Below are 27,474 nucleotides of genomic sequence, written 5' to 3' on the forward strand. Positions count from 1 at the left end.
CCTCCCCATAATCTGCGCCCTCCTACCGTAGAAACCTCCCCCCCCCGCCATTCTGTGCCCTCCTCCCGTGGGACCCCACATCCCCATAATCTCTGCCCCCCTCCCGTGGGACCCCACGCCCCCTTAATCTGCGCCCTCCTCCCGTGCCTCACTTCCCTTCCCCGTTTACACAGCCCCCCCATAAAAAAGACCATCCTCATAGCCCCTCTCTGGGACCTGCTGCCCCCAATCCATGACCTCCCTCCCCCCCTTTCTAGGGGTTCTTCACCCCCTGCAATCCTCCCCCAGCCTAGGATGGGAGAGCTGCAAAGTCAGGGCACCAAGTGAAAGCCCCTCCAGTGCCCCCAGCCACATACACTTAGCTGGGGGCTGTCCCCCTGCCGCCCTGCACCTCAACTCTTATGCAAAGGGAGATCCCAGCTGGGCCACAGATTTCCAAGCTAAAGAGAAATCAAACTGGCTGAAAGACGCCAGAGGAGGAAGAGAGGAAGGAATTGCTCTCAAGGTTAGCTGGAGAAGGACAGAGCAGCACCACGTGGTGGTCCAGCTGATGTCTTCAATGCCATTGCTTGGGAAGAGCAGAGCTGGAAGAGCCAAAACCCCATTCCCCACCCCCCCACCCCCGCCCCTTCTCCTGGTTTAAGGCTATGTGCAGACTCAGCCCCTCGCTGCAGGGAATGGGCACAGGAGCCCCGAGGGCGTTCATCTGCAGGATCCTCACGGAAACAAAGGTGGGATTTGCCACGGGGGCGGGGAGAGACACGACCAGAAAGTAAGCTTTCCCTCCTCCCAAGCCCCTCTTGCTCCCAGCTTTTCCCTTTGTGCCCCATTACCCTGCCTCTGAGGAAGCCCAGCAGGTAAAGAGGCCAGAACTCAGCGTTGTTTAAGTGTAATAAACCAAACAGTACATTTGTCTCCTCTTAAAATTAACGACCACAAACTACATGCAAGTTACAAAACCCTCCCCAAAACAGCAGATAATCCAAATTCTTCATAGCAAAGGCCAGCAGAAGAAAAGAGAATAACATCCCCCCCCAAAAAAAATACAACCCACCCCTGCTTCCCTTCAGGCAGGGGAAGAGGAGGAGGAAGAGAGACAAACACTCAAGCATGTCCTGGATAGAGAAATATATTTGCTTCAGAGGATGTCTCCCCTATCTCCCCCACACCCTACAAGAAGACAGGGGAAAACTAAAAGGTCATCATCAGAACCGTGGGGGTGGGGGGAGGGGGCTGGCTGAAGCTAAAACCGCATCCTTCTTCTCCCCTGGAGCGGGCAGCACAGAGCTAGCCATGGGAAAGCCCACCCCCTTGTCCCCCACCCCCCCCAAGCCCCCTACCCCCCCACAAAACAAAAGTGCATCTTTAGAAAACAAACCCAAACTGAATAAAAGGAAAATTGGGCTGAGGATGGAGGAGAGGAGGGGAGGAGGCAGAACACAGCCCCCACCCCCACCCCCCGGCAGGGTCCTAGTTGCCCCGGAACGCGTTCTGTGCGGCGGCCGAGGCGGCCCCGGCGGCGGCGGTCTGGAAGCTCCTGTTGGTGAGGATGCCTTGGGAGAACTCTTCCTGGGCCCTTTGGAAACTGGCCCCCGTGCGGCGGTACAAGGAATGCACCTGGGGAAGCAGAAGGGACGAGAAAAATCAGGGTGCAGCCCTGGGCTGGCTCCCCAGTTCCCGCTGCCTCCTCCCTGTGCCTAACCAGCTCTTGGTAGCCTGAGCCAGCTCCACCTCCCTGTGCCTAACCAGCTCTTGGTAGCCTGAGCCAGCTCCACCTCCCTGTGCCTAACCAGCTCTTGGTAGCTACAGCCAGCTCCACCTCCCTGTGCCTAACCAGCTCTTGGTAGCTACAGCCAGCTCCACCTCCCTGTGCCTAACCAGCTCTCTGGGTAGCTACAGCCAGCTCCACCTCCCTGTGCCTAACCAGTTCTTGGTAGCTACAACCAGCTCCACCTCCCTGTGCCTAACCAACTCTTGGTAGCTACAGCCAGCTCCACCTCCCTGTGCCTAACCAACTCTTGGTAGCTACAGCCAGCTCCATCTCATGTTATGCTGAGGGACATGGTTTAGTGATGACCTGGCAGGGCTAATGGTTGCACTCTTGGATCTTGGAGGCCTTTTCCAACCCAAACCAATCTGTGGTTCTACCACATCAGTACCCTTGGTGCCACTTCCATCAGCACCTTCACAAACCCCAGCCATGTAGTGTGAAGACAGGGCTGGAACACCTCACATGGCAGGGATCAGCTGGCAGCTCTGCAGCCTAGGCATTTAAGTGTGGGAAGGAGGAGGAAGAGGAAGGGAGGGATGAAGTGAGAGCTGCAGAAAGGAGGAAAGTGGCAGCTGTTGAAGGGAAGGGGCAGGGGGGACACTGGCAGTTCACAGTGGGCAAAAAACTGCAAACCTGCCTCACTCAAAACACAGAAATGGGTTGGAAGTGACCTCTGAAGACTGAGACTAACATCCCCTTGCCAAGGCAGGTTCACCTAAAGAAGTTCACAAAGGAACATGTCCAGGTGGTCTTTGAATGTCTCCAGAGATGGAGACTCCACCACCCCTCTGGACAGCTTGCTCCAGTGCTCCACTACCCTTAAATCAAAGCAGTTTCTCCTCCACAGGATGCTGTGGACTTCAGGAGACCCTCCTGTGCTGGAAAATGGGGATACCAGACAGTGGGTATCACACCAAAACTCCTCTGCATGCACTATGCATGCACTCCTCCCCCTCTGCTCAGCTCTGCTGAGACCCCACCTGGAGTACTGCCTCCAGTTCTGGAGCCCCTGTTCCAAGAGGGATCTGGAGGTGTTGGAAGGTGTCCAGAGCAGGGCCACGAGGATGATCAGAGGGCTGGAGCACCTCTCCTATGAGGACAGACTGAAGGAGTTGGGGCTGTTCAGTCTGCAGAAGAGAAGGCTCCCAGGTGACCTCATTGTGGCCTTCCAGTATCTGAAGGGGGCTACAGGAAGGCTGGGGAGGGACTGCTCAGGATCTCAGGGAGTGATAGGACTAGGGGGAATGGAATGAAGCTGGAGGTGGGGAGATTCAGGCTGGAGGTGAGGAGGAAGTTCTTCCCCATGAGAGTGGTGAAGCCCTGGAATGGGTTGTCCAGGGAGGTGGTTGAGGCCCCATCCCTGGAGGTGTTTAAGCCCAGGCTGGATGAGGCTCTGGTCAGGCTGATCTAGTGTGGGGTGTCCCTGCCCATGGCAGGGGGGTTGGAACTGGATGATCCTTGTGGTCCCTTCCAACCCTGACTGATGCTGTGATACTCTGATGGTGTGGAGACTTAACCCTTGCATTTACAGACAGGTCCTGAAAGGGCCTGCAAAACAAGCAGCACTTATCTCCTTCCAAGAGACAATTTAGGGGGGAAAGGAAGAGGAAGCAACAGAGATAGGACCAGCCCAGCCTGTCCTTGCCTTCCCCAAAGCAACAATTCTGCTGTTCATTGCAGAAATGCAACCCTGGTGTGCTCCATCAGGAGGAGGATGGGGAGCTTTGTGTCTGCCTAGGAGGCAGCTGGATCCCACAAGGCTTTGAGAAGTCCCACAGCACTGGGGTAGTAGGGACTGTACAGCCCTGGCTACATGAACAGAGCAATGCTCTTCTCTGCTCAAGCAGTTCTGGACAGACTGAAGCTAAAAGGAGGTGCAAACATCTCCATGTTTGCTGAGGGTGGCCTTTGGGACCTCAGTTGGATGATAGGTTGGACACAATGATCTTGAAGGTCTCTTCCAACCTGGTCTGGTCTGGTCTGGTCTATTCTATTCTATTCTATTCTATTCTATTCTATACTAATTCACAACAACCAAGGCAGCAAGATGTCCTCCTTCATTCTGATGGACCTCTGCCTCTTATTCCTTCTTCAAAGGCCACTTTCCCACCTGCAGGTCCCCTTCAAGCCACTTGTCTTGGAGCCAGGAAGCACAAGCAAACTACCTTCACTGAAAGTGCCCCAGTTCATAAAACCACAGAATGGTTTGGGTTGGGAAGGACCTCCAAAGGTCATCCAGTCCAAATCAGCAGGGGCAGCCCTAATGAGATCAGGTTGTCTACAGTCCTGTCCAGCCTCACCTGGAGTATCTCCGGGAGTGGGACCCCAACCACCTCCCCTGGGCAACCTGTTCCAGTGCTTCACCACCCTCCTGGTGCAGAACTTGTTCCTGACAATCTCAATCTGCTCTGCTCTAGTTTGAAGTCATTGCCCCTGGGCCTGTCCCTGCAGGCCTTTGCAGACATTCTCCCTCCAGCCTTCTAGTCAGCCCCCTTCCATCTTCACAAAGCTGCTCCCCAGCTGCCTGACAGGAGATGGGCAAGCCCAAAAAGGCCTGGGAGCAGCCTGACCTGGGGGAGGGGGGGAAGGGAGGTTGAGCAGAGGGCTGTGAGGCACTCACCTGCTTGAGGAGGAAGAGGGAGAGGACGGCACAGAGCGTGAAGAAGCCTGCCACCACCATCATGATGATGGCCACCGGCAGGTTGTCCCCCACCACGGACAGCGCCGCGATCCACCCGCTGCAAGAGAGGGGAGAGCAGGCTGAGCGTCACCAGCGGGGCAGCACTCACAGCAGCACTGAAGGCACCAGCTTGGAAAAGGCCTCCAAGATCATCAAGTCCAACCTGTCACCCAACACCATCTGATCAACTCAACCCTGGCACCGCGTGCCTCAGCCAGGCTCTTCTTAAACACATGCACAGCTACAGGCTGGGGTCAGAGTGGCTGAGAGCTGTCAGACAGAGAGGGACCTGGGGGTGCTGATTGACAGCTGCCTGAACATGAGCCAGCAGTGTGCCCAGGGGGCCAAGAAGGCCAAGGGCATCCTGGCCTGCATCAGAACAGTGTGGCCAGCAGGAGCAGGGAAGTCATTGTGCCCCTGGACTCTGCACTGGTTAGGCCACACCTTGAGTCCTGTGTCCAGTTCTGGGCCTCTCAGTTTAGGAAGGACATTGAGAGACTTGAAGGTGTCCAGAGAAGGGCAACAAGGCTGGGGAGAGGCCTTGAGCACAGCCCTGTGAGGAGAGGCTGAGGGAGCTGGGGTTGTTTAGCCTGGAGAAGAGGAGGCTCAGGGGAGACCTCATTGCTCTCTACAACTACCTGCAGGGAGGTTGTAGCCAGGAAGGGGTTGGTCTCTTCTCCCAGGCAACCAGCACCAGAACAAGAGGACACAGTCTCAAGCTGTGCCAGGGGAAGTTTAGGCTCAAGGTGAGGAGAAAGTTCTTCACTGAGAGAGTTGTTAGCCATTGGGATGTGCTGCCCAGGGAGGTGGTGGAGTCCCCATCCCTGGAGGTGTTCAAGAGGGGATTGGATGTGGCACTTGGTGCCATGGTCTAGTCATGAGGTCTGTGGTGACAGGTTGGACTCAATGATCTTTGAGGTTTCTTCCAATCTTGGTGATTCTGTGAGACTGTGTGATACTTCCAGTGATAGGGACTCCACCACCTCCCTGGGCAGCACATCCCAAGGGCCAATCTCTCTGTGTGAAGAATTTCTTCCTTACCTCCAGCCTCAACTTCCCCTGGTGCAGTTTGAGACTGTGTCCTCTTGTTCTGGGGCTGCTTGCCTGCCTGGGAAAAGAGACCAACCCCCACCTGGCTACAACCTCCCTTCAGGGAGTTGTAGAGAGCAATAAGGTCTCCCCTGAGCCTCCTCTTCTCCAGGCTAAGCAACCCCAGCTCCCTCAGCCTCTCCTCACAGGGCTGTGCTCCAGACCCCTCCCCAGCTTTGTTGCCCTTCTCTGGACACCTTCCAGCAACTCAACATCTTTCCTAAGCTGAGGGGCCCAGAACTGGACACAGGACTCAAGGTGTGGCCTAACCAGTGCAGTGTACAGGGGCAGAATGACCTCCCAGCTCCTGCTGGCCACACTCTTCCTGATACAGGCCAGGATGCCATTGGTCTTCTTGGCTGCCTGGGCACACTGCTGGCTCATGTTCAGCTGCAGTCAACCAGTACCCACAGGTCCCTTTCTGCCTGGCTGGTCTCCAGCCACTGTGTCCCCAGCCTGTGGCACTGCCTGGGGCTGTTGTGGCAAATGTGTAGAAACTGGCACTTGGATGTGTAAGCAGAAGGAGCAGAGGGAGAAGCACCAGCCCCTGGAGCTGCGTAGGAGCCTTGGCAGGAAGCTTACAAGGACATGTGAATCCCAATGCTAATAATGGCTGTGGAGAGAGGGAGCCAGAGCTTATCCAGGTGCTTCTGTTGGGGCTGGAGTGTCCCTCATTGTTTTGAGAAGCAATGCACTTCTCCACAACAGAATTGAGCTCACCCTGGCCCCTGCACCACCCCCTTCTTCAGCAGCAAAATCAGCAGAAGTGGGACCAGCAGGAGCAGGGAAGTGATTGCCTCCTCTACGCAGCACTGCTGAGGCTGCAACTTGAACCCTGGCTTCAGTTTTGGGGCCCTCACTCCAAGAAGGACATTGAGAGGGCTGGACCAGGTCCATAGAAGGGCAGCCAAGCTGGGGAAGGGTCTGGAGAACAGGGCTGGGAAGGAGCAGTTGAGGGAACTGGGGGTGTTCAGCCTGCAGCATAGGAGCCTGAAGGGAGACCTCATTGCTCTCTACAACTCCATGAAAGGAGGTTGGAGCCAGGTGGGGGATTGGTTACTTCTCAGGTGACAGAACAAGAGGAAATGGCCTCAGGCTGCACCAGGGGAGGTTTAGGTTGAATATCAAGAAGAATTTGTTCCCTGAAAGGGTTCTCAAGCCCTGGAACAGGCTGCCCAGGGCGGTGGTGGAGACACTGGAGGGGTTGAAATCCATGCAGATGTGATGCTGAGGGACATGGCTCAGTGGTGACCTGGCACTGCTGGGTTAAGAGTTGCACTCTTGGATCTTGGAGGCCTTTTCCAACCCAAACCAATCTGTGGTTCTACCACATCAGTACCCTTGGTGCCACTTCCATCAGCACCTTCACAAACCCCAGCCAAGTAGTGTGAAGACAGGGCTGGAACACCTCACATGGCAGGAATCAGCTGGCAGCTCTGCAGCCTAGGCATTTAAGTGTTGGAAGGGGAAAGGAAGAGGAAGGGAGGGATGAAGTGAGAGCTGCAGAAAGGAGGAAAGTGGCAGCTGTTGAAGGGAAGGGGCAGGGGGGACACTGGCAGTTCACAGTGGGCCTCACTCAAAATCACAATCACAGAATGGTAGGGGTTGGAAAGGGCCTCTGGAGATCAGAGTCCATTCCCACTGCCAGGGCAAGTCCACCTAGATGAGGTCACACAGGAACATGTCCAGGTGGCTTCTGAATGTCTCCAGAGATGAAGGCTCCACCACAGCCTCCCAGTATCGCTAAGGCTGGAAGAGACCTCAAGGATCATCGAGTCCAACCTGTCACCACAGACCTCATGACTAGACCATGGCACCAAGTGTCACATCCAATCCCCTCTTGAACACCTCCAGGGGTGGGGACCACCACCTCCCTGGGCAGCACATCCCAATGGCTAATGACTCTCTCAGTGAAGAACTTTCTCCTCACCTCCAGTCTAAACCTCCCCTGGCACAGCTTGAGACTGTGTCCCCTTGTTCTAGTGCTGGTTGCCTGGGAGAAGAGACCAACCCCCTCCTGGCTACAACCTCCCTGCAGGGAGTTGTAGAGAGCAAGAAGGTCTCTCCTGAGCCTCCTCTTCTCCAGGCTAAACAACCCCAGCTCCCTCAGCCTCTCCTCACAGGGCTGTGCTCAAGGCCTCTCCCCAGCCTTGTTGCCCTTCTCTGGACACCTTCAAGTCTCTCAATGTCCTTCCTGAACTGAGGGGCCCAGAACTGGACACAGGACTCAAGGTGTGGCCTAACCAATGCAGAGTACAGGGGCACAATGACCTCCCTGCTCCTGCTGGCCACACTGTTCTTGATGCAGGCCAGGATGCCCTTGGCCTTCTTGGCCACCTGGGCACACTGCTGGCTCATGTTCAGGCAGCTGTCAATCAGCACCCCCAGGTCCCTCTCTGTTTGGCAGCTTTCAGCCACTCTGACCCCAGCCTGTAGCTCTGCCTGGGGTTGCTGTGGCCAAAGTGCAGCCCCTGGCACTTGGACTTGCTGAATGCCATCCCACTCTGGGCAGCCTGTTCCAGTGCTTCACCACCCTCACAATAGAATTCCTCCTCATGTTTAGATGGAGCTTCTTATGGTGCAGTTTGTGCCCACTGCCCCTTGGCACCACTGAAAAAAGCCTGGTCCCATCCTCCTGACACCCACCCCTGAGGGTGAGGGACTTTTTTGGGTGTCTGGGAGTGATAGGACTGGGGGGAATGAATCCAAGCTAGAGGAGAGGAGAGTTAAATTAGGCATGAGGAAGAAGTTGTTCCCCAGGAGGGTGGTGAGACACTGGCACAGGTTGCCCAGGGTGGTGGTGGAAGCCTCATCCCTGGTGACTTTGAAGGCCAGGCTGGATGGGACTCTGAGCAACCATCTAGTGGAAACTGTCCCTGCCCATGGCAGAGGGTGGTTGGAACTGGATGATCCTCGAGGTCCCTTCCAACCCTGACAGTTCTGTGAAGTGTTGATCAGCACTGATGAGTTCCCCACTCACTGCGCCAGACTAAAAAGAGCCAACTCTCTCTGTCTTTCCTCATGACAGAGAGAGATGGCTCCAGTCCGCTGGAGCTTCAACACCCTCCTGGGTGCTGGAGAAAGGAATCTTTCCAAGTGCTGAAGCAAGCCAGCCAGCTCTGTGCCACCAGGAGAGAGGGAGTGGAGGAAGCCGAGGCGCCCTCCGCTCGCAGCGCCAGCTGGGAGGACGCGGAAGGCACACCACGAGCCCCAGCCAAAAATAAACACAGGGCCTGGCTGCAGGAAACACAGCAGCAAGCTGCAGGCAGGCTCTCTGAAGTCAGCCTCCACACACAGAGTGCCCCCCTCCCTCCCTCCCAGTTCCCCATGACTCAGGCAGCACAGGGACAGCTTTGCCCAGGAGTCACTCTGCAGGCTGCCCGCAAAAATAGACAGAGGTTTCACCCTGCTCCTCACCCTGCCCCAGGCTGGTCCCCAGGAGGAGAGCCACTGCCAGTTAACCTTTGCAGTGCTCACAGCAGCTTGGGGGATCTGATCCACAGCCACAGCCCCCGTTTCCACCACAGGGGACAAGTTGGAGCTGCTCCAGAAGCCCAGACTCACCCTTCTGGAACGAGTCCAGAGAAGGGCAAGGAAGTTGGTGAGGGGTTTGGGACACAGCCCTGTGAGGAGAGGCTGAGGGAGCTGGGGTTGCTTAGCCTGGAGAAGAGGAGGCTCAGGGGAGACCTCATTGCTCTCTACAACTACCTGAAGGGAGGTTGTAGACAGGCAGAGGTTGGTCTCTTCTCCCAGGCAGCCAGCACCAGAACAAGAGGACACAGTCTCAGGCTGCGCCAGGGGAGGTTTAGGTTGGATGTTAGGAAGAAGTTCTACACAGAGAGAGTGATTGCCCATTGGAATGGGCTGCCCAGGGAGGTGGTGGAGTCACCAACACTGGAGGTGTTCAGGAGGAGACTTGATGGGGTGCTTGGTGCCATGGATTAGTTGATTAGGTGGTGTTGGATGATAGGTTGGACACAATGATCTTGAAGGTCTCTTCCAACCTGGTTTACTCTATTCCATTCTATTCTCTGACCCCAGCCTGTAGCTCTGCCTGGGGTTGCTGTGGCCAAAGTGCAGCCCCTGGCACTTGGACTTGTTGAATGCCATCCTGTTGGCCTCTGCCCATCTGTCCAGCCTGTCAAGGTCCCTCTGCAGAGCCTCTCTACCCTCCAGCAGATCAACTCCTGCCCCCAGCTTGGTGTCAGCTGCAAATTTACTGATGATGGACTCAATGCCCTCATCCAGATCATCAATGAAGATGTTAAAGAGGATGGGGCCCAGCACTGACCCTTGGGGCACACCACTGGTGCCTGGCTGCCAGCTGGCTGTGGCACCATTCACCACCACTCTCTGGGCTCAGCCTCCAGCCAGTTCCTAACCCAGCTCAGAGTGCTGCTGTCCAAGCCAGGGGCTGACAGCTTGGCCAGGAGTTTGCTGTGGGGGACGGTGTCAAAGGCCTTGCTGAGGTCCAGGTAGACCACATCCAGCAAACTTTTCACTGAATGACTGGTTAAGCTCCAGAACAGGCTGCCCAGGGAGCTGGTGGAGTCACCACCCCTGCAGGTGCTCCACAGATGTGTGGATGTGGTGCTGAGGGCCATGGTTCAGTGGTGAGCTCAGCAGTGCTGGGTTAACAGCTGGACTTGATGCTGGAGGTCCTTTCCAACCTCGGTGATTCTATCACAGAATTGGGTTGGTTGGAAAAGACCTGTAAGATCATGGAGTCCAACCAGTCTCTAACTCTGCCAAGGCTCAACCGTGGCCCTCAGCACCACACCTCTGTAAACACCTCCAGGGATGGGGATTCAACTACCTCCCTGAGCAGCCTGTGCCAGGGTTTGAGAACCCTTTCAGAGAAGACTTTTCTTCTAATGTCCAACCTAAACCTCCCCTGGCACTACCTCAGTTGGTCCCTCTTGCCCTGTCACAGTTTTCCTAGGAAGAAGAGACCGACTACCCCCTGGCTCCAGTCTCCTTTCAGGGAGTTGTAGAGAGCAATGAGGTCTCCTCTCAGCCTCCTTTTCTCCAGCCTGAACACCCCCAGTTCCCTCAGTCACTTCTCCCCAGCCCTGCTCTCCAGACCCTTCCCCCCAGCTTTGCTGCCCTTCTCTGTACCCACCCCAGCACCTCAACGTCCTTCTTGGAGTGAGGGACCCAAAAACTGAAGCCAGTACTTGAGTTGTAGCCTCACCAGTGCTGAGAAGGGGGGAACCTGCCATGTCTTAAGTGAGGGGCAGGGCAGCAGGGGAAGTGTGGAAGACTCCTCATGCTCCTCCCTGCACTGGCCCGCAGCAGCAGCACAGAAGGTTGTGGGGGAGGGAGGCGGGGCAGCGGGAGGCGGGGCAGCGGGAGGCGGGGCAGCGGGAGGCGGGGCAGCGGGAGGCGGGGCAGCGGGAGGCGGGGCGAGGGAAGGGCGGAGGAGGCGGGGCGAGGGAAGGGCGGAGGAGGCGGGGCGAGGGAAGGGCGGAGGAGGCGGGGCGAGGGAAGGGCGGAGGAGGCGGGGCGAGGGAAGGGCGGAGGAGGCGGGGCGAGGGAAGGGCGGAGGAGGCGGGGCGAGGGAAGGGCGGAGGAGGCGGGGCGAGGGAAGGGCGGAGGAGGCGGGGCGAGGGAAGGGCGGAGGAGGCGGGGCGAGGGAAGGGCGGAGGAGGCGGGGCGAGGGAAGGGCGGAGGAGGCGGGGCGAGGGAAGGGCGGAGGAGGCGGGGCGAGGGAAGGGCGGAGGAGGCGGGGCGAGGGAAGGGCGGAGGAGGCGGGGCGAGGGAAGGGCGGAGGAGGCGGGGCGAGGGAAGGGCGGAGGAGGCGGGGCGAGGGAAGGGCGGAGGAGGCGGGGCGAGGGAAGGGCGGAGGAGGCGGGGCGAGGGAAGGGCGGAGGAGGCGGGGCGAGGGAAGGGCGGAGGAGGCGGGGCGAGGGAAGGGCGGAGGAGGCGGGGCGAGGGAAGGGCGGAGGAGGCGGGGCGAGGGAAGGGCGGAGGAGGCGGGGCGAGGGAAGGGCGGAGGAGGCGGGGCGAGGGAAGGGCGGAGGAGGCGGGGCGAGGGAAGGGCGGAGGAGGCGGGGCGAGGGAAGGGCGGAGGAGGCGGGGCGAGGGAAGGGCGGAGGAGGCGGGGCGAGGGAAGGGCGGAGGAGGCGGGGCGAGGGAAGGGCGGAGGAGGCGGGGCGAGGGAAGGGCGGAGGAGGCGGGGCGAGGGAAGGGCGGAGGAGGCGGGGCGAGGGAAGGGCGGAGGAGGCGGGGCGAGGGAAGGGCGGAGGAGGCGGGGCGAGGGAAGGGCGGAGGAGGCGGGGCGAGGGAAGGGCGGAGGAGGCGGGGCGAGGGAAGGGCGGAGGAGGCGGGGCGAGGGAAGGGCGGAGGAGGCGGGGCGAGGGAAGGGCGGAGGAGGCGGGGCGAGGGAAGGGCGGAGGAGGCGGGGCGAGGGAAGGGCGGAGGAGGCGGGGCGAGGGAAGGGCGGAGGAGGCGGGGCGAGGGAAGGGCGGAGGAGGCGGGGCGAGGGAAGGGCGGAGGAGGCGGGGCGAGGGAAGGGCGGAGGAGGCGGGGCGAGGGAAGGGCGGAGGAGGCGGGGCGAGGGAAGGGCGGAGGAGGCGGGGCGAGGGAAGGGCGGAGGAGGCGGGGCGAGGGAAGGGCGGAGGAGGCGGGGCGAGGGAAGGGCGGAGGAGGCGGGGCGAGGGAAGGGCGGAGGAGGCGGGGCGAGGGAAGGGCGGAGGAGGCGGGGCGAGGGAAGGGCGGAGGAGGCGGGGCGAGGGAAGGGCGGAGGAGGCGGGGCGAGGGAAGGGCGGAGGAGGCGGGGCGAGGGAAGGGCGGAGGAGGCGGGGCGAGGGAAGGGCGGAGGAGGCGGGGCGAGGGAAGGGCAGAGGAGGCGGGGCGAGGGAAGGGCAGAGGAGGCGGGGCGAGGGAAGGGCAGAGGAGGCGGGGCGAGGGAAGGGCAGAGGAGGCGGGGCGAGGGAAGGGCAGAGGAGGCGGGGCGAGGGAAGGGCAGAGGAGGCGGGGCGAGGGAAGGGCAGAGGAGGCGGGGCGAGGGAAGGGCAGAGGAGGCGGGGCGAGGGAAGGGCGGAGGAGGCGGGGCGAGGGAAGGGCGCAGCCCAGCTGGGACCTGCCAACACTGCCTATCAAGTCAGGGAAGCCAGGTGAGGAGGCAGAGTCAGCTGTCAGACACAGAGCTGAAAGCTGTGGCGAGGAAGAGCAGGCAGGCAGGGCTGTGAGGTGGCAGCAATCACTCCCAGCTTACCTGTCTCCCCAGCCAGGAATGCCAACAGCCTGGATGACGTAGATCGCTATTTGGCAGAAGAAGATGAAAAAGAAGACGAAGAAGCTGAAGGAGCTGTCAGACCTGCAGGAGAGATGGCAGCAGGAGTCAAACCTGTGGATGTCATCCCTGGGCAGGCTCCCTCCTCGAAGAGGAAGGCAACAAATTCAGCAAAGCCCTCCCTGAAGGGAAAAACTGCTAAGGGGAGCTGGTTTCAGAGGGAGCTCAGGCAGCCACACAACTCAAAACGTGCCCACTCTGCACCACAAAGCCACACAGCAGGCTGCCCAGAGCAAGGTGGAGCAGAGGCAGCTCCCTTCCCTTCCTGGGCATTTACAAGCCAAATGGTTTCTGAGAAATCAATAAAAGGCTGGGCCCTAGGAGTGGTTGGGCTGGGGAGTGGAAGGTGAAAGCAGCTCTTCACCATCAGGCTCTCTCAGACACTTGCAACACGCTCCGGAACGAGTGGGTTTGATCTGTGCAGCTGGGCAGAGAGCTGGAAGAAAGCCTGTGGGCAAGAGAGGATGGGAAGAGACAAACCCAGGGCTCCTTTCCCCCAGAAGGCAGATTCCCCAGGACAGAAGCCAAGAGGACTTGCCTGAAAGCCTTGTAGATCGGTCGGTACCAGCAGAGGAAGGCACAGGGGGTGAATAAAATCAACCACAGGATCGAGAGACCAAAGTCCACTCCTCTTTCCTTGCTGGCTGTGAACCAAGCCAGGCAGGCAAGCAGGTTTAGGAGCAGGGTGATGGAATGCACTGCTCGGGGTGGGAGACAGAGAAAACACAGCAGTAAGTACTTGGGAAGCTCCACAAGTCTCTCCAAGCATCCCTAATCCCTCCCTGAGCACATGGAGCCGTGCAGCAATTCAGGAGCCTTCGGGCAATCGAATTTCCTTCCCTCCCTTGAAAGGAAAACTGAGCTTAACCTAAAGCCCCTCAGTCTGATCCTGCTGCTTACAGCCAAAGCTTTGCAGAGCATCCAAAAGTGACAGACAGAGCTGAGGCACTCTGCACCCCACCTCTGGACTGTGCTACCCGCTGCCTTTTGGGGGCTCAGGAGAGTTGTTTAAGTCTCTGCTAAAAGGCAGTGACAATTCTCTGGTGAATGACCTATTCCCAACAGATCAGCTGGAGCTCTTCCCATTTGCCTTCATACAGGAGCCCTCATTTTACCCTCACAGAATTCACTGCAGGTTCAAGTTCAGCATTTGATGCAGAAGCACAGAAGCAGGCTGGTTTGGGTTGGAAAGGACCTTAAAGACCATCTAGTTCCAAGCCCTCCTCTGCCATGGGCAGGGACACCTTCCACTAGAGCAGGTTGTTCAAGGCCCTATCCAACCTGGCTTTTAACACTTCCAGTCTTGGAGCTGGACAGCTTCTCTGGACAGCCTCTTCCAGTGCCTCACCAACCTCATGGGGAAGAATTCCTTCCTGGTGTCCAACCTAAACTGAGCTTCTTCCAGTTTGAAACCACTGCCCTTGGCCCTGTCGCTCCATGCCTTCGTAAAAAGTCCCTCTCCAGCTCTCCTGGAGCCCCCTGCAAATATGGGAAGGCCACTCTAAGGTCTCCCTGGACCCTCTCTTCTCCATGCTGAACAAGTCCAACTCTCTCAGCCTGGCCTCACAGCAGAGAGCTTCCAGCTCTAACATCATTGCTGTGACATCCTCTGGCCCTGCTCCAACAGGTCCCTGTCTCTGCTGTGCTGAGGACTCCAGAGCTGGCCCCAGCACTGCAAGTGGAGTCTCAGCAGAGGGGCAGAATCCCCTCCCTGCCCCTGCTGCCCATGCTGTTGGGGATCAGCCCAGGACAGGGTTTGCCCAGGCACACATGGTGCCAGCTCATGCCCAGCTTTTCACCTCCCAGCACTCCCAAATCCTCCTCTGCAGGGCTGCTCTCTTACCCATTCTCCACCCAGCCTGAACGTGTGTGTGGGACTGCCTTGCCCCAGGTGCAGCACCTTGTACTTTGCCTTGTTGAACTTCAGAAAGTTGGCACTGGACCCTCCTCTCCAGCCTGTGCAGGTCCCTCTGGATGCCATCCCTTCCCTCCAGCCTGTCCAACCACACCACCCAGCTTGCTGCTGCTGGCAAACCTGCTGAGGGTGCCTCAACCCCACTGCCCACATCTCCAGCAAAGATGCTCAACAGCACCAGTCCCAGGACCAACCCCCACGAATCCTCTTAGGAGCAGTTCTGCCTGCAGCTCCAAGCTGGTACTCACACATCCACAAATAATAGAGCATCTTGCATGTCCTCTGGTAGTCAGCTGGGATGTCTGCAGAGAAATCCTGATAGAAGCAGGGCTTGATGGGACACTTCTTGGGCAGAGGTGGCCAATTGTTTTGCCTCGCTGCGGACAGGAGGAAGGAACAGCTCTTCACCTTGCTCCTTGCTCCTCCCTCCTGGAGGGACCCATTCACAGGCCAGGATTTGCAAGCAGCCCTCCAGACACGCTGGCATGGCAGCCTTGGAAGAGGCCAGGTGTGAGCTGTGAGCAAGCCCTGACCTGGCAGCACCACAGAGCAGCTCAGACACGGGCACAAAACTGGGGTCTGGAGAACTGCAAGTGGCCAAAGGCAGGCGCTGCCAGCGCGCCCCCGGGGAGAGGGCACCCCCCAGAGCTGCTCTCCAGCAGCTCTCAGCTTGTTTCCCACTTTGTCAGCTATGGGATGGCAGCTGCAGGCCCAGGAGGGCTGCCACAGCAGTGAAGGGCTAGAGGAAGGGCCCAGGGCTTCTTCAAAAGCCCTGTACCCTTGGCCTGGCTGAGCCTCCCATCAAACCCTTCCCAGGCAGGAGAGGCAGAGCAGCACAGAGGCTGTGGGCAGGGCACCCAGGGAGCAGTACTCACGGTTAATGCTGGCTGCATTGCTCTGCAGTTCCCTTTCCTTCTTCTCCAGCTCTGCTGCCTTCCTCTCTAACTCTGCCTGCTGCTGAAGGAGCCCAGCTTGTGCTGCTGCAGCCACAGCCTAAAGCAGGGGGAAAGGAAAAGGTTAAGTCTTTCCCTAAGCTCAGCAGTGGCACAGCCACCAGCAGACACAGCAGATGGCAGCCTGGAACAGGAGCAAAGGCAGAAAGAATTTGAAAGCTGAACACCTGTGGCTGATCTGAAGCATCTTGAGGCTTCCTGCCTTAGCTGCTGGAGGACAAAACTGAGACCAAGGCAGAAATCTGCCCAGATGTTCATCTCTTATCCCATGGGAAGACAGGGCTGGAAGAACCTTCAGGGGGCTATCCAGCCTGCTGCCCAACCTCTGTGCCCTTCCCTTCAGCAAAGCTACGCTCTCCTTGCAGCTTCTTCACCCTCCCAGTTCCCCTCACTGCTCTAAGCGCTCTTACAGCAGAGCAGGGAGCAGGACTGTGGAGTTCACCAGGACAATTTCCTCCCCAGCTAGGAGAGGGGCTCGAAAGGAAAGCAAGACAGCTGCCTGCCCCACCTCTGCAGCATCTCTTCCACCTGTTGGCTGCTCTGAGAGCTGACCCTTTCTCCTAGCAGCCTTGGCTTCTCTGCTCTGGGGGTGAGAGGGTCCCTGCCAGCTCTGCTATGCACAGCTCCTGGAAGGAGCCTGTCTGACCAGCTCCCAGAACTAAGCTCAAAGCATTCCCAGGATGTTTCAGTGCTTGCAGAGGGAAGGCAGAGCAAACAGGAACACAAGGCAGGGAGAGCTCTGCCACCAGACCAGGAGGCCAGACAGGTACAGGTGCTGGTGTGTATTCCTCACAGACATCTGCTCCCCAAGGCCAGTTTAAGAGTACACATGCAGCTTCCCACACCCAGCCCCAGAGGATCCCCTTCCTCTCCTATCCCCCACATGCCTCCTAAAGCCCACTGGAGCTTGTTGCTGCTCTCCAGCCCAGCCCTGGGGAAGGCAGCAGTACCTGGGGAGTGGGCTCCACGGAGGTCTGCAGGACAGCAGGCTGCGAGGGGCCGGAGGGCTGCGTGGCCGGCGTCGTCCTCGCTGCATTTGTCTGCACAGAGAACACAAGCAGCAGGGCAGAGACATCACAGGCTGCTCCCTGCAGCACAGGGCAGCTCAGCCTTCAGCACTGTCAACCCAGAAAGCAGTGGCAGGAAGCAGCTCTGTGTCTTCAGCTGCTCATCAGGCCCTCGGTGGTGCTGGGGGGATCAGCACTCAGCATCAGGGCTAACAGGCTAAGGAGGGAGAAGAAGAGAGGCAAGGGCAAGGTCCTGCACCTGGGTTGAGGAAACCCCTGGTATCAGCACAGGCTGGGGATGAAGGGCTGGAGAGCAGCCCTGTGGAAAAGGACTCAGGGGTACTAGGGGGTGAGAAGCTGGGTATGAGCTGGCACTGTGTGCTCCTAGCCCAGACCCAGCCCTGTCCTGGGTCAGCAGGGGCAGGGAGGGGATTCTGCCCCTCTGCTAAGGCACCCCCCTGCAGTGCTGGGGCCAGCTCTGGAGCCCTCAGCACAGCAGAGAGAGGCACCTGTTGGAGCAGACCCAGAGGAGGCCACCAAAATGGAAGCAGTGAGGCCAGGCTGAGAGAGTTGGACTTGTTCAGCACGGAGAAGAGAGGGTCCAGGGAGACCTTAGAGTGGCCTTCCCAGATTTGCAGGGGGCTACAGGAGAGCTGGAGAGGGCCTCTTACAAAGGCATGGAGTGACAGGACAAAGGGTGACAGCTTCAGATTGGAAGGGGCTCACATTAAATGGGACATTAGGAAGAACGTCCCCATGAGGTTGGTGAGGCACTGGAAGAGGCTGTCCAGGGAAGTTCTGGAGGCTCCAAGACTGGAAGTGTTAAAAGCCAGGTTGGATGGGGCCTTGAACAACCTGCTCTACTGGGAGGTGTCCCTGCCCGTGGCAGTGGGGCTTGGATTGTCTACCTGGACTTCAGCAAGGCCTTTGCCACCATCCCCCACAGCAAACTCCTGGCCAAGCTGTCAGCCCCTGGCTTGGACAGCAGCACTCTGAGCTGGGTTAGAAACTGGCTGGAGGCTGAGCCCAGAGAGTGGTGGTGAATGGTGCCACAGCCAGCTGGCAGCCAGGCACCAGTGGTGTGCCCCAGGGATCAGTGCTGGGCCCCATCCTCTTTAACATCTTCATTGATGATCTGGATGAGGGGATTGAGTCAGTCATCAGCAAGTTTGCAGATGACACCAAGCTGGGAGCAGATGTTGGTCAGTTAGAGGGCTGAAGGGCTCTGCAGAGGGACCTTGCCAGGCTGGACAGATGGGCAGAGGCCAACAGGATGGCATTCAACAAGTCCAAGTGCCAGGGGCTGCACTTTGGCCACAGCAACCCCAGGCAGAGCTACAGCCTGGGGTCAGAGTGGCTGAGAGCTCCCAAACAGAGAGGGACCTGGGGGTGCTGATTGACAGCTGCCTGAACATGAGCCAGCAGTGTGCCCAGGTGGCCAAGAAGGCCAAGGGCATCCTGGCCTGCATCAGGAAGAGTGTGGCCAGCAGGAGCAGGGAGGTCATTGTGCCCTGTGCTCTGCATTGGTTAGGCCACACCTTGAGTCCTGTGTCCAGTTCTGGGCCCCTCAGTTTAGGAAGGACATTGAGAGACTTGAAGGTGTCCAGAGAAGGGCAACAAGGCTGGGGAGAGGCCTTGAGCACAGCCCTGTGAGGAGAGGCTGAGGGAGCTGGGGTTGTTTAGCCTGGAGAAGAGGAGGCTCAGGAGAGACCTTCTTGCTCTCTACAACTACCTGAAGGGAGGTTGTAGCCAGGAAGGGGTTGGTCTCTTCTCCCAGGCAACCAGCACCAGAACAAGGGGACACAGTCTCAAGCTGTGCCAGGGGAGGTTTAGACTCGAGGTGAGGAGAAAGTTCTTCACTGAGTCATTGGTAATTGGGATGTGCTGCCCAGGGAGGTGGTGGAGTCCCCATGCCTGGAGGTGTTCAAGAGGGGATTGGATGTGGCACTTGGTGCCATGGTCTAGTCATGAGGTCTGTGGTGACAGGTTGGACTCGATGATCTTTGAGGTCTCTTCCAACCTTGGTGATACTGTGAACTAGATGATCTCTAAGGTCCTTTCCACCCCAAACCAGCCTGCTTCTATGATTTGGATCAGTTGTTTAAACCACAAGCATTGCTCTGCTCTGGTTTCCTGCTCTCCATTTCCCACCTAACCCCTGGCAGCAGCCAGGACAGCAGAACAAAGTTCTCACAGCCATCCATCAGTGGCATCACCACAGCAGCGCAGCTCCCAGCCCAGGGAGCAAATCAATGTCGATGTGCCCTGCCACAAAACATCTGCCCCCTTCACACTTCAGAAAGCTCCACCACCAGGCAGCAGCACATCTGAGAGAAGCTGTTCCATGTGAGCAGAAAGCTCCAGCTGGGAGTTAATGAGTACCCCAGTGCAGGAGCAGTTGCTTGCAGCTTTGCCACGCTGCCACAACCGGCTGCAAGGTCCGTGGCAGAATCAGCTGCCAAAGCTTCCCTCTCTTTCTCTTAAGCTGCGCCTACAAAGGGCTCTCACCACCAAGATCCTCAGTGCAAGGGGAAGTGGCACTTACCAGCTGGGAGCTCTCAGTGAAGGGGTTGAACTCATCCAAGCCACTTTGGCTGGCATTTGTGAGCTGGGTCACCGAGGGGTCCTGCGAGGAGAGAGAGAGCAAAAGCGAATCAGCATCAGGCAGAGGGCATGGGACCGCACAACTGCTTTCACTGGCACTGACCTCTAAGGTCACTGAGTCCACCCATCAACCCAACACCACCATGGCCATGCAACCACGACTCTAACTGCCATGTCTACACATTTTTTCAACACCCTGGGCAGCCAGTTCCCATCCCTGACCACTCTTTCTGTGGAGAAATTGCTCCTAATCTCCAAGCTAACCCTGCCCTGGCACAATCTCAGGCCATTTCCTTTTGTTCTATCACTTGGTACCAGAGAGAAAGAGACCAACCCCCACCTCACTCCAGCCTCCTTTTAAGTCTCTCTGCCCAGCTACAAGCTGGGATGCTGCTACACTCAGTTACTGCTTGCCTACAGTGAGTTATTCCCAATGTCCAGGGACTCAAAGCGGGACAGGAATTCATTCATCCACAGACAGAACACTGCTGGACATCCAGGACCACCTCCCAAACCTCCCTCGTGGCCAAGGATCCCCAAAGCACAGCAAAGCCTCACAGAATGACTTTCCAGGTCCAACTGGGCCTGGCTGAGGTGTCAGCTGCCCCATGGGGCATTCAGAGCACCAAGCAGAAGTGCCAATGATTGTCCAAAAAGGAAAAACCAGCAGCTCAAGGGAGGTTCTCCCACCCCACTGAGGCCACAGCTGGAGTCCTGAGCCCAGCTCTGGCCTCCCCAGTTCAGGAGGGGCAGGGAACTACTGGAGAGAGTCCAGAAAGGCTATGAAGATACTGAGGAGCCTGAAGCATCTCTGTGAGGAGGAATGGCTGAAACTCCTGGAGCTGTTGAGCCTGGAGAAGAGCAGCCCCAGAGGGGATCTGAGCAGTGCTCAGCGAGAGCTAAAGGGTTGGGGGCAAGAGGATGAGGCCAGACTCTTGTCAGTGGTACTCAGTGAGAGGACAAGGGGCAATGGGCCTGCCAAAAGGCTCCATCTGAAGAAGAGGAGAAACTTGTTTGGTGTGAGGGTGCTGGAGGCCTGGAGCAGGCTGCCCAGAGAGGTTGTGGAGTCTCCTTGTCTGGAGAGATTCCAAACCCACCTGTCCCTTGTGATGCTGGGCAGGCTGCTCTGGGTGACCCCCATTCTAGCAGTGGGGTTGGACTGGATGATCCAGAGAGATCCTTTCCAAGCCCCACCATGCTGGGACTCTGTGCAAACTCCCAAGGAAGCTAAGCCAGAGGTGTGACTCCAGTTACTGTTGGCACAACAGCTGCATTCAGGTTGTTTTTACTCCTTCCTTTCTCCACACTGCTTCCCACAAAAGATCCCTCCTTTCATAGGCACTCTTGGAACCTCTGGGGTGCTCCTCTCCCCACTCAGCAGAGAAACAAGGCACTTGCTCAACTTGGAAATCCTCCTGGGAGAACAGCCTGGCAACCTGAGAGCTGGCCAGGGGCAAAACAGTAACAAACCCAAAAAGCCCCCCAAAACCCCCTTGTGGCTTTTTACCCTTGCCTCCCTCAGTAACCTGCCTCTCAAGATGACTGACTTTAATTTGGTGGTTAATGAGGTGAGAAACGAGGCAGGCTGCAAGGAGAGGGAGCAGCCAAGGCGTGCAGGGGCTGCAGGGAAGTCGCTGGGTTGGAAGGCTGCTGGAGCCATTCCCTGGGCTTGGAGCGCAGCCTTCTGCTGAGCCAGATGCCTACAGAACAGTTAATGAGTAACTTCAGCCCTCTCCTCCCATGGCAAGGCACTCCCCACGCAACAGGTTGCACAAGTTTGTGAATCACCCCAGGCTCAGGCATCTCAGACTGGGAGGATTCAGATGCCGGCCAGGAAGCAGCACCTGCAGAACGACCGCGCTGGAGCTGAGGGCTCAGAGGAGCCCAGGCACAGGTTTTATCTCACTGTTGCTCCTCTGGAGGCTTTAACTTAACCAGTTTTGCAGGTGCCTGGGGTGTTGGACACGAGATTACAGGTCAGTTACTGCATGAGAGCTGCTGTGTGCCAGCCTGATAGCCTTTAATCCAGAGCAGGCGAGATCCCAGGCTGACCAAAGTCCAGCAGAAGACAGCTGCACAAGGAAGAGAAACTCCCTTCAAGGCAAGGGAAGAGGAAAGTGAAGGCTGTACAACCACTTTAGGAGCCTGAATGGTCAGGCTGGGAGGAAGTAACTCACAAACAAGGAGAAACACTCCCCAGGCTAAACACTCATTTTTTCCCTGCCCATCACAAAATGACAGAAGTTGGAAGCGACCTCTGGAGAGCAGAGTCCAAGCCCCCTACCAAGGCAGGGTCACCTAGAGGAGGTCACACACTAACAGGTCCAGGGGGGTTTTGAAAGTCTTCAGAGATGGCTGCTCCACCACCCTCCAAGTAAAGAAGTTCCTCCTCATGTTTAGGTGGAGCTTCTTATGCTCAAGTTTGTGCCCACTGCCCCTCGCCCTGTCCTCAGGCACCACTGCAAACCAGCCTGGCCCCATCCTCCTGACACCCACCCTGGAAGCTTTTATAAGCATTTACAAGATCCCCCTCTCAGTCTTCTCTTCTTCAGGCTACAAAGCCCAAATTCTCCCAGGCTTTCCTCATTAGAGAGATGTTCCAGGGTCCTCAGCATCTTTGTAGCCCTCTTCTGCACCCTCTCCACTCCCCATCGCTCACCTCTGCTCCAAAAGGTCCTGGATGACACCAAGCTGGGAGCAGATGTTGGTCAGTTAGAGGGTTGAAGGGCTCTGCAGAGGGACCTCAACAGGCTGGACAGATGGGCAGAGGCCAACAGGATGGCATTCAACAAGTCCAAGTGCCAGGGGCTGCACTTTGGCCACAGCAATCCCATGCAGAGCTACAGGCTGGGGTCAGAGTGGCTGAGAGCTGCCAAACAGAGAGGGACCTGGGGGTGCTGATTGACAGCTGCCTGAACATGAGCCAGCAGTGCACCCAGGTGGCCAAGAAGGCCAAGGGCATCCTGGTCTGCATCAGGAAGAGTGTGGCCAGCAGGAGCAGGGAGGTCATTGTGCCCCTGTACTCTGCATTGGTTAGGCCACACCTTGAGTCCTGTGTCCAGTTCTGGGCCCCTCAGCTTAGGAAGGACATTGAGAGACTTGAAGGTGTCCAGAGAAGGGCAACAAGGCTGGGGAGAGGCCTTGAGCACAGCCCTGTGAGGAGAGGCTGAGGGAGCTGGGGTTGTTTAGCCTGGAGAAGAGGAGGCTCAGGGGAGACCTCATTGCCCTCTACAACTACCTGAAGGGAGGCTGTAGCCAGGAAGGGGTTGGTCTCTTCTCCCAGGCAACCAGCACCAGAACAAGAGGACACAGTCTCAAGCTGCGCCAGGGGAAGTTTAGGCTGGAGGTGAGGAGAAAGTTCTTCCCAGAGAGAAGATGTGCTGCCCAGGGAGGTGGTGGAGTCACCATCCCTGGAAGTGTTCAAGAGGGGACTGGATGTGGCACTTGGTGCCATGGTCTAGTCATGGGTCTGTGGTGACAGGTTGGACTCGATGATCTTTGAGGTCTCTTCCAACCTTGGTGACACTGTGATACTGTCGATTAACTGGAGGCTCATCAGCACAGTACTGCTAGGGAAAGGGCAGGCTGCCAGAGGGCTGAGCAGGGCAGTGGGAGCAGCACCACAGCTTCCAGCTGCAGAATGGTTTGATCTCCAAGGGAGACAACCTCTTAACTTCTTGTGTAGCTTTCAAACCAGTGGATCGCTTCAGGAGGCAGCCCAGCCAAGGCAAGGCAGCTCGGTCCGACCCGCTGTTGTGCAAGCGTGGCTGAAACAGTCACCCAGGCAGCAGAGAGGCTCTGCAGCCAAGCTCCAGTGTGCCTGCACATGACATGTGGCTCTGTGGCCTGGGGAGGGCAGGAAGGAAAAGAGCAGCTGTGAAACAGAGGGTGGCAGAAAGGCAGCAGCTTCCGCACGCCTGGGCTACAGCACGTGAAGGATGAGCAAGCACCAGAGGGGCAGAGGAGGGGAAGGCCAATGGGATTCTGGGGTGCATTAAGAAGAGTGGGGCCAGCAGGTCAAGAGAGTTCTCCTCCCCCTCTACTCTGCCCTGGTGAAGCCCTACCTGGAATATTACATCCAGTTGTGGGCCCTCCAGTTCAAGAGGGACAGGGATCTGCTGGAGAGGGTCCAACAGAGGGCTACAAGGATGCTGAAGGGACTGGAGCACTGCCTGGTGAGGAGAGGCTGAGAGCCCTGGGGGTGGTTAGTCTGGAGAAGAGAAGACTGAGAGGGGATTTAATAAATGTTTATAAATACCTGGGGGCTGGGTGTCAGGAAAGAAGGGACAGGGACAGGCTCTGCTCACTTGCACCCTGGGATAGGACAAGGGGCAATGGATGAAAACTCGAGGAGGATCTTCATCACTGTGAGGGTCACAGAGCACTGGAGCAGGCTGCCCAGAGAGGTTGTGGAGTCTCCTTCTCTGGAGACTTTAAAGACCCATCTGGATGCATTCCTGTGTGACCTGCACTAAGTGCCTCTGCTCTGGCAGGGGGTTGGACTGGAAGATCTCCAGGGGTCCTTTCCAACCCCTGACACCCTGTGAGCCTGTGTGAATGAGGAGGTGCCCATGAGCTTCAGATCTCAGAGCTTTCTGCAAGCTACAAAGCAAAAGGCAGCTGGCCCTCTTGAAATGAGAAGTGGTCTGATCCTTTATCATGTAATTGTTTGGGTCAGAAAAGACCTCAAAGATCACCAAGTCCCACCACCAGGCTAGCACCACCATGGCTACTAACCCATGGCCACATGTTTCTGGAATATCTCCACGAATGGTCACTCCCCCACCTCCCTGGGCAGCCTATTCCACTCTCACAGCAAAGAGGTTTTTCCTCATCTCCAACCTAAACCCCCCTGGTGCAACCTGAGGCCATTTCCTCTTGTCCTGTCACTTGTTGCATGGGAGAAGAGACCAACTCCCACCTCATTCCAACCTCCTTCCAGGGAGCTGTAGAGAGCTATTAGGTTCACTCTCAGTCTTCTCCAGACTAAACAACCCCTAGTTCCCTCAGCTGCTCTTCACCAGACCTGTTCTCCAGGCCCCTCAGCAGCTTTGTTGCTGTGAAACATGGAGGCAGAGAGTTAATTCAGCTGCTGAACCCCTTGAAGCCACACTACCAAGGAGGAGGTAAGAGCTCTCAAGTTCCCATGCACCTTTCTTTTCAGAGAGGGGTTAGTCCTTTGGATCCTCAGCTAAATTCAGGTCACTTAGGAAGAGCCTGAGCACCTGAAGGCTCTCTTTCTTACTTCTCCATCTGATCTACCAAGCAGGTCCAACCACAAACTTTGTGCTCACAGGTCAGCTTTTAGAGTGATCTGCAGAACACCAGCCACCATATCCCCATTTGCTGCCCTTCCTCACCCAGCAGGGATACACAAGGTCATTTTTCACCATCTCCCATTCCCCAGGGCAAGATAATTTCGTGTTTGGACCAAACTGCACTGCCATGGGATTAAAGATTAAGATTAAAACTGCTCCCAGATGCAGCGTTTAAAGCAAACACCGAGCTGCAAGCATGCCAGCTGACAGAGCTGGTGCCAGAAATCCCATTCTGCCATTCCCTTCTGTTCCCACGGGTCAAGCAAGCAAAACAGGATGAGATGCTACTCTAGATGGCGTGAAGGCAAGAGAACTTGAATGAGAGTCACCTAGAATTTAACACAGGTGTCCAAATATCACAGTAACTGCCCCAAATATCACCAGCCCTGCAGTTAGCCAGACCTCAAAAGCAGCATCACTGCCTGGAAGATGCACTGAGAGAAACCCCAAGGGGTTCTGCTCTTGATCTCTCTAGAGGATGGACATTCCCAGCCCTGTCTGAAGCTTGCATCAAAGTTCTGGGGGCAGCTGCCGCTTACAGCAGGTTACTGAATAAACGAAGGCAGTTAATCATCTCTCATTAACTGGTTACAATAAGTAACAGGAAGAAAAGCCAGAGATATTTTTAGTAGGACCACAAGAGCTTCCTTTACATCCAGCTTATTGAACACCACGAACAAAGCCTCCTAAAAAGGCAAAGCTCTGTCAGGATTGGCGGAGCACAAAGCGCTGGGAACCTCAACAAGGAAAGACAACCCCGGTGCTCTGCCCAAGAGATACTCATCAGCGCGACAAGGCTGGGAGGGTGAAGACACTGCCAGAGAGCACCAGAGCGTGTGGCAGGGGATGTCAGCACCTGTGGGGCGGCCAAACTGGTCCCCCTAGCCCTGCAGAGCAGCGAGACCACCGATGGATCCGAACCCTGTCAGAGGAGGGCTTGTTTCACCAGCTTTACAGGAGCACGGGCAGGGCCATCTGCTAACCAGAGAGACTCCAAGGCTGTGGGCAGCAGCATTCAAAGATTCCTCCTGTCCGGCTGATGATGACCAGGGGGAAGTTTTCTCTCAACAAAGGTGGACCCACCGCCACAGAGAGGCTATAAAACCTGCCACAAAGCCCAGCTGCAGCAAGCCTTCGGCCGACTGCAGGGCACAGGGTACATTTGTCCTCGCAGGCAGGAGCCAGGCTGACATCAGAGCTACCGGTTGTAATCTGCGCCCAAGCTCTCTTGTTTGAACAGTGAGTAAAGAGCGAGCACAGCCCTGCTCAGGCAGATACCAGGACAGCTTTAATGGGCATGAAGCAGAAGAATATTTACTTCCTCAGCACTGAAGCAGTAAATGCTGACCTGTACGTCTGAGCCACCCTCTGCTCCCCCCTCACTGCTGGAGTATTTCAGGAACACAGACATCCAAAGCCTTCCTGAGATGCAGGAGAGGGCATGAAAACGAAGGTGAGGGGGAAGAGAGGATATTTTTCCTTCTGGATTCACTTTGATTCTTCAAAATCATAGATGTGGCACTTTGGGACATGGTCCAGTGGTCCTGGAGGTGTGGGGCAGAAGGCCAGACTTGATCTTGGAGGTCCTTTCTGTAGGGTTGTAGGTTTTCACAGAAAACACTCAACAAAGTTTCATTTTGGCTTGGCCATGGAATCGGAGGTCAGGGCACAGCCCCTTCCTGCAGATCACATCCCAGCCAAGCAGCAAGGCTCCAGCGGCACCAACAGCAGCCCACTGATGGAAGTCAAAGCCTGGACACTTCTTTACACACCCTTCCCACGTACATCAGGTACAAGAGACTACTCCTGGCCAATTCCCTACGTAATGACCCCACGCTTCCAGCATGGAGGTTAATCCCGCAGGGAAAGTGAACAAAGTTTCTCAAGGGCTCCTGCAACCCGCTGCCAAAAGCTGCGTTTGGCCTTGCAGACTCGGGTTTAAGAGCCCCCAAGAGCTCCGCGGCGTTAAAATCAGCCCCCAACAGGGCCCAGCAGCCAGTCCGACAGCCGCGAACGCGGCCCGGAGCAGTCTCCTGGCCGGGGTGGTTCCAACCCCACCACATCGGCAGCCCTGGAGGGAAGGGCGCCCCGACAGCATTGAGCCCCCACAGCGAGCGGGACCCCGAGCTCAGGACGAGGCGAACCCCGTCCTCGAACGGAGGAGAAAAGAAGGCTGCGGGGAGGAACGGCGGGAAGGGTCTGGCCGGATGGTGTCGCGGCTGGGTCACAGCGGGGCCGAAGCACATGCGGGCAGAGGGGGGGGTAAGTGAAACGGGGGCAGCACAGCCCCGGGGTAGGGTGCAGGTCCCGGTGAGGGGTGTCCCGGCCGCAGCATAATCCCGCCCCCTCTCCCTGATTGGTCCTGGCACGGCAAAGCGGCGCCACGATTGGGCAGCGACGCTTCACTCAGTGCCACGTCCCGCCGGCGGCGGTCCCGGGAACGCAGAAGGGAAGGGAGGGCCGGACAGGGCGATAGAAAGACGTACCCAGCCCCCACCGCCTAACCTGAAAGGGATTGATGTCCACCGGGTCGGCGAACGGGTTGGTGTCGAAGCCCGACATGGGCGCGGTCCCCGCTACTCCGCTCCCGCCGCCGCCGCCGCCACCGGACCAGGCACTTCCGGGGCAGCAGGGGGCGCTTACGCCGCCACTCACATGACCTGAGGCCCCGCCCACCGCGCGCCCCGGCGCCGTGACGTCACGGATCCTATAGCGGGCGGGGGGGCGGGGAGGGAGGGGAGGTGCAGTGTTAACCCTATAGGGGAGCGCTCTATAGTGGGGTACCTATAGAGGGACCCATCGGGGGGCAGGCTCTTCAGGGAGTGTTCCTATAGGACCCG

General features: G+C 57.5%; 1 protein-coding gene across 1 annotated transcript; it reads right to left on the reverse strand.

Moving 5' to 3' along the window:
* Window positions 1-1,113: 1,113 nt before the first annotated feature.
* Window positions 1,114-27,276, reverse strand: SCAMP2 (secretory carrier membrane protein 2). The gene is made up of 9 exons (XM_068144236.1): window positions 27,140-27,276; window positions 19,258-19,338; window positions 16,656-16,745; window positions 15,628-15,745; window positions 15,001-15,129; window positions 13,376-13,535; window positions 12,760-12,861; window positions 4,392-4,509; window positions 1,114-1,617 (listed from the first exon to the last, which is right to left on the reverse strand). Exons 1-9 carry the CDS (start codon window positions 27,194-27,196, stop codon window positions 1,471-1,473), a joined length of 1,002 nt encoding a protein of 333 aa, XP_068000337.1. The 5' UTR covers window positions 27,197-27,276; the 3' UTR covers window positions 1,114-1,470.
* Window positions 27,277-27,474: the final 198 nt, after the last annotated feature.

The sequence above is a fragment of the Melanerpes formicivorus genome, unplaced genomic scaffold (assembly GCF_026170545.1).
Source record: "Melanerpes formicivorus ecotype bairdi unplaced genomic scaffold, bMelFor1.0.p_v2 SCAF_10, whole genome shotgun sequence".
NCBI classification, from domain to species: Eukaryota; Metazoa; Chordata; class Aves; order Piciformes; family Picidae; genus Melanerpes; species Melanerpes formicivorus.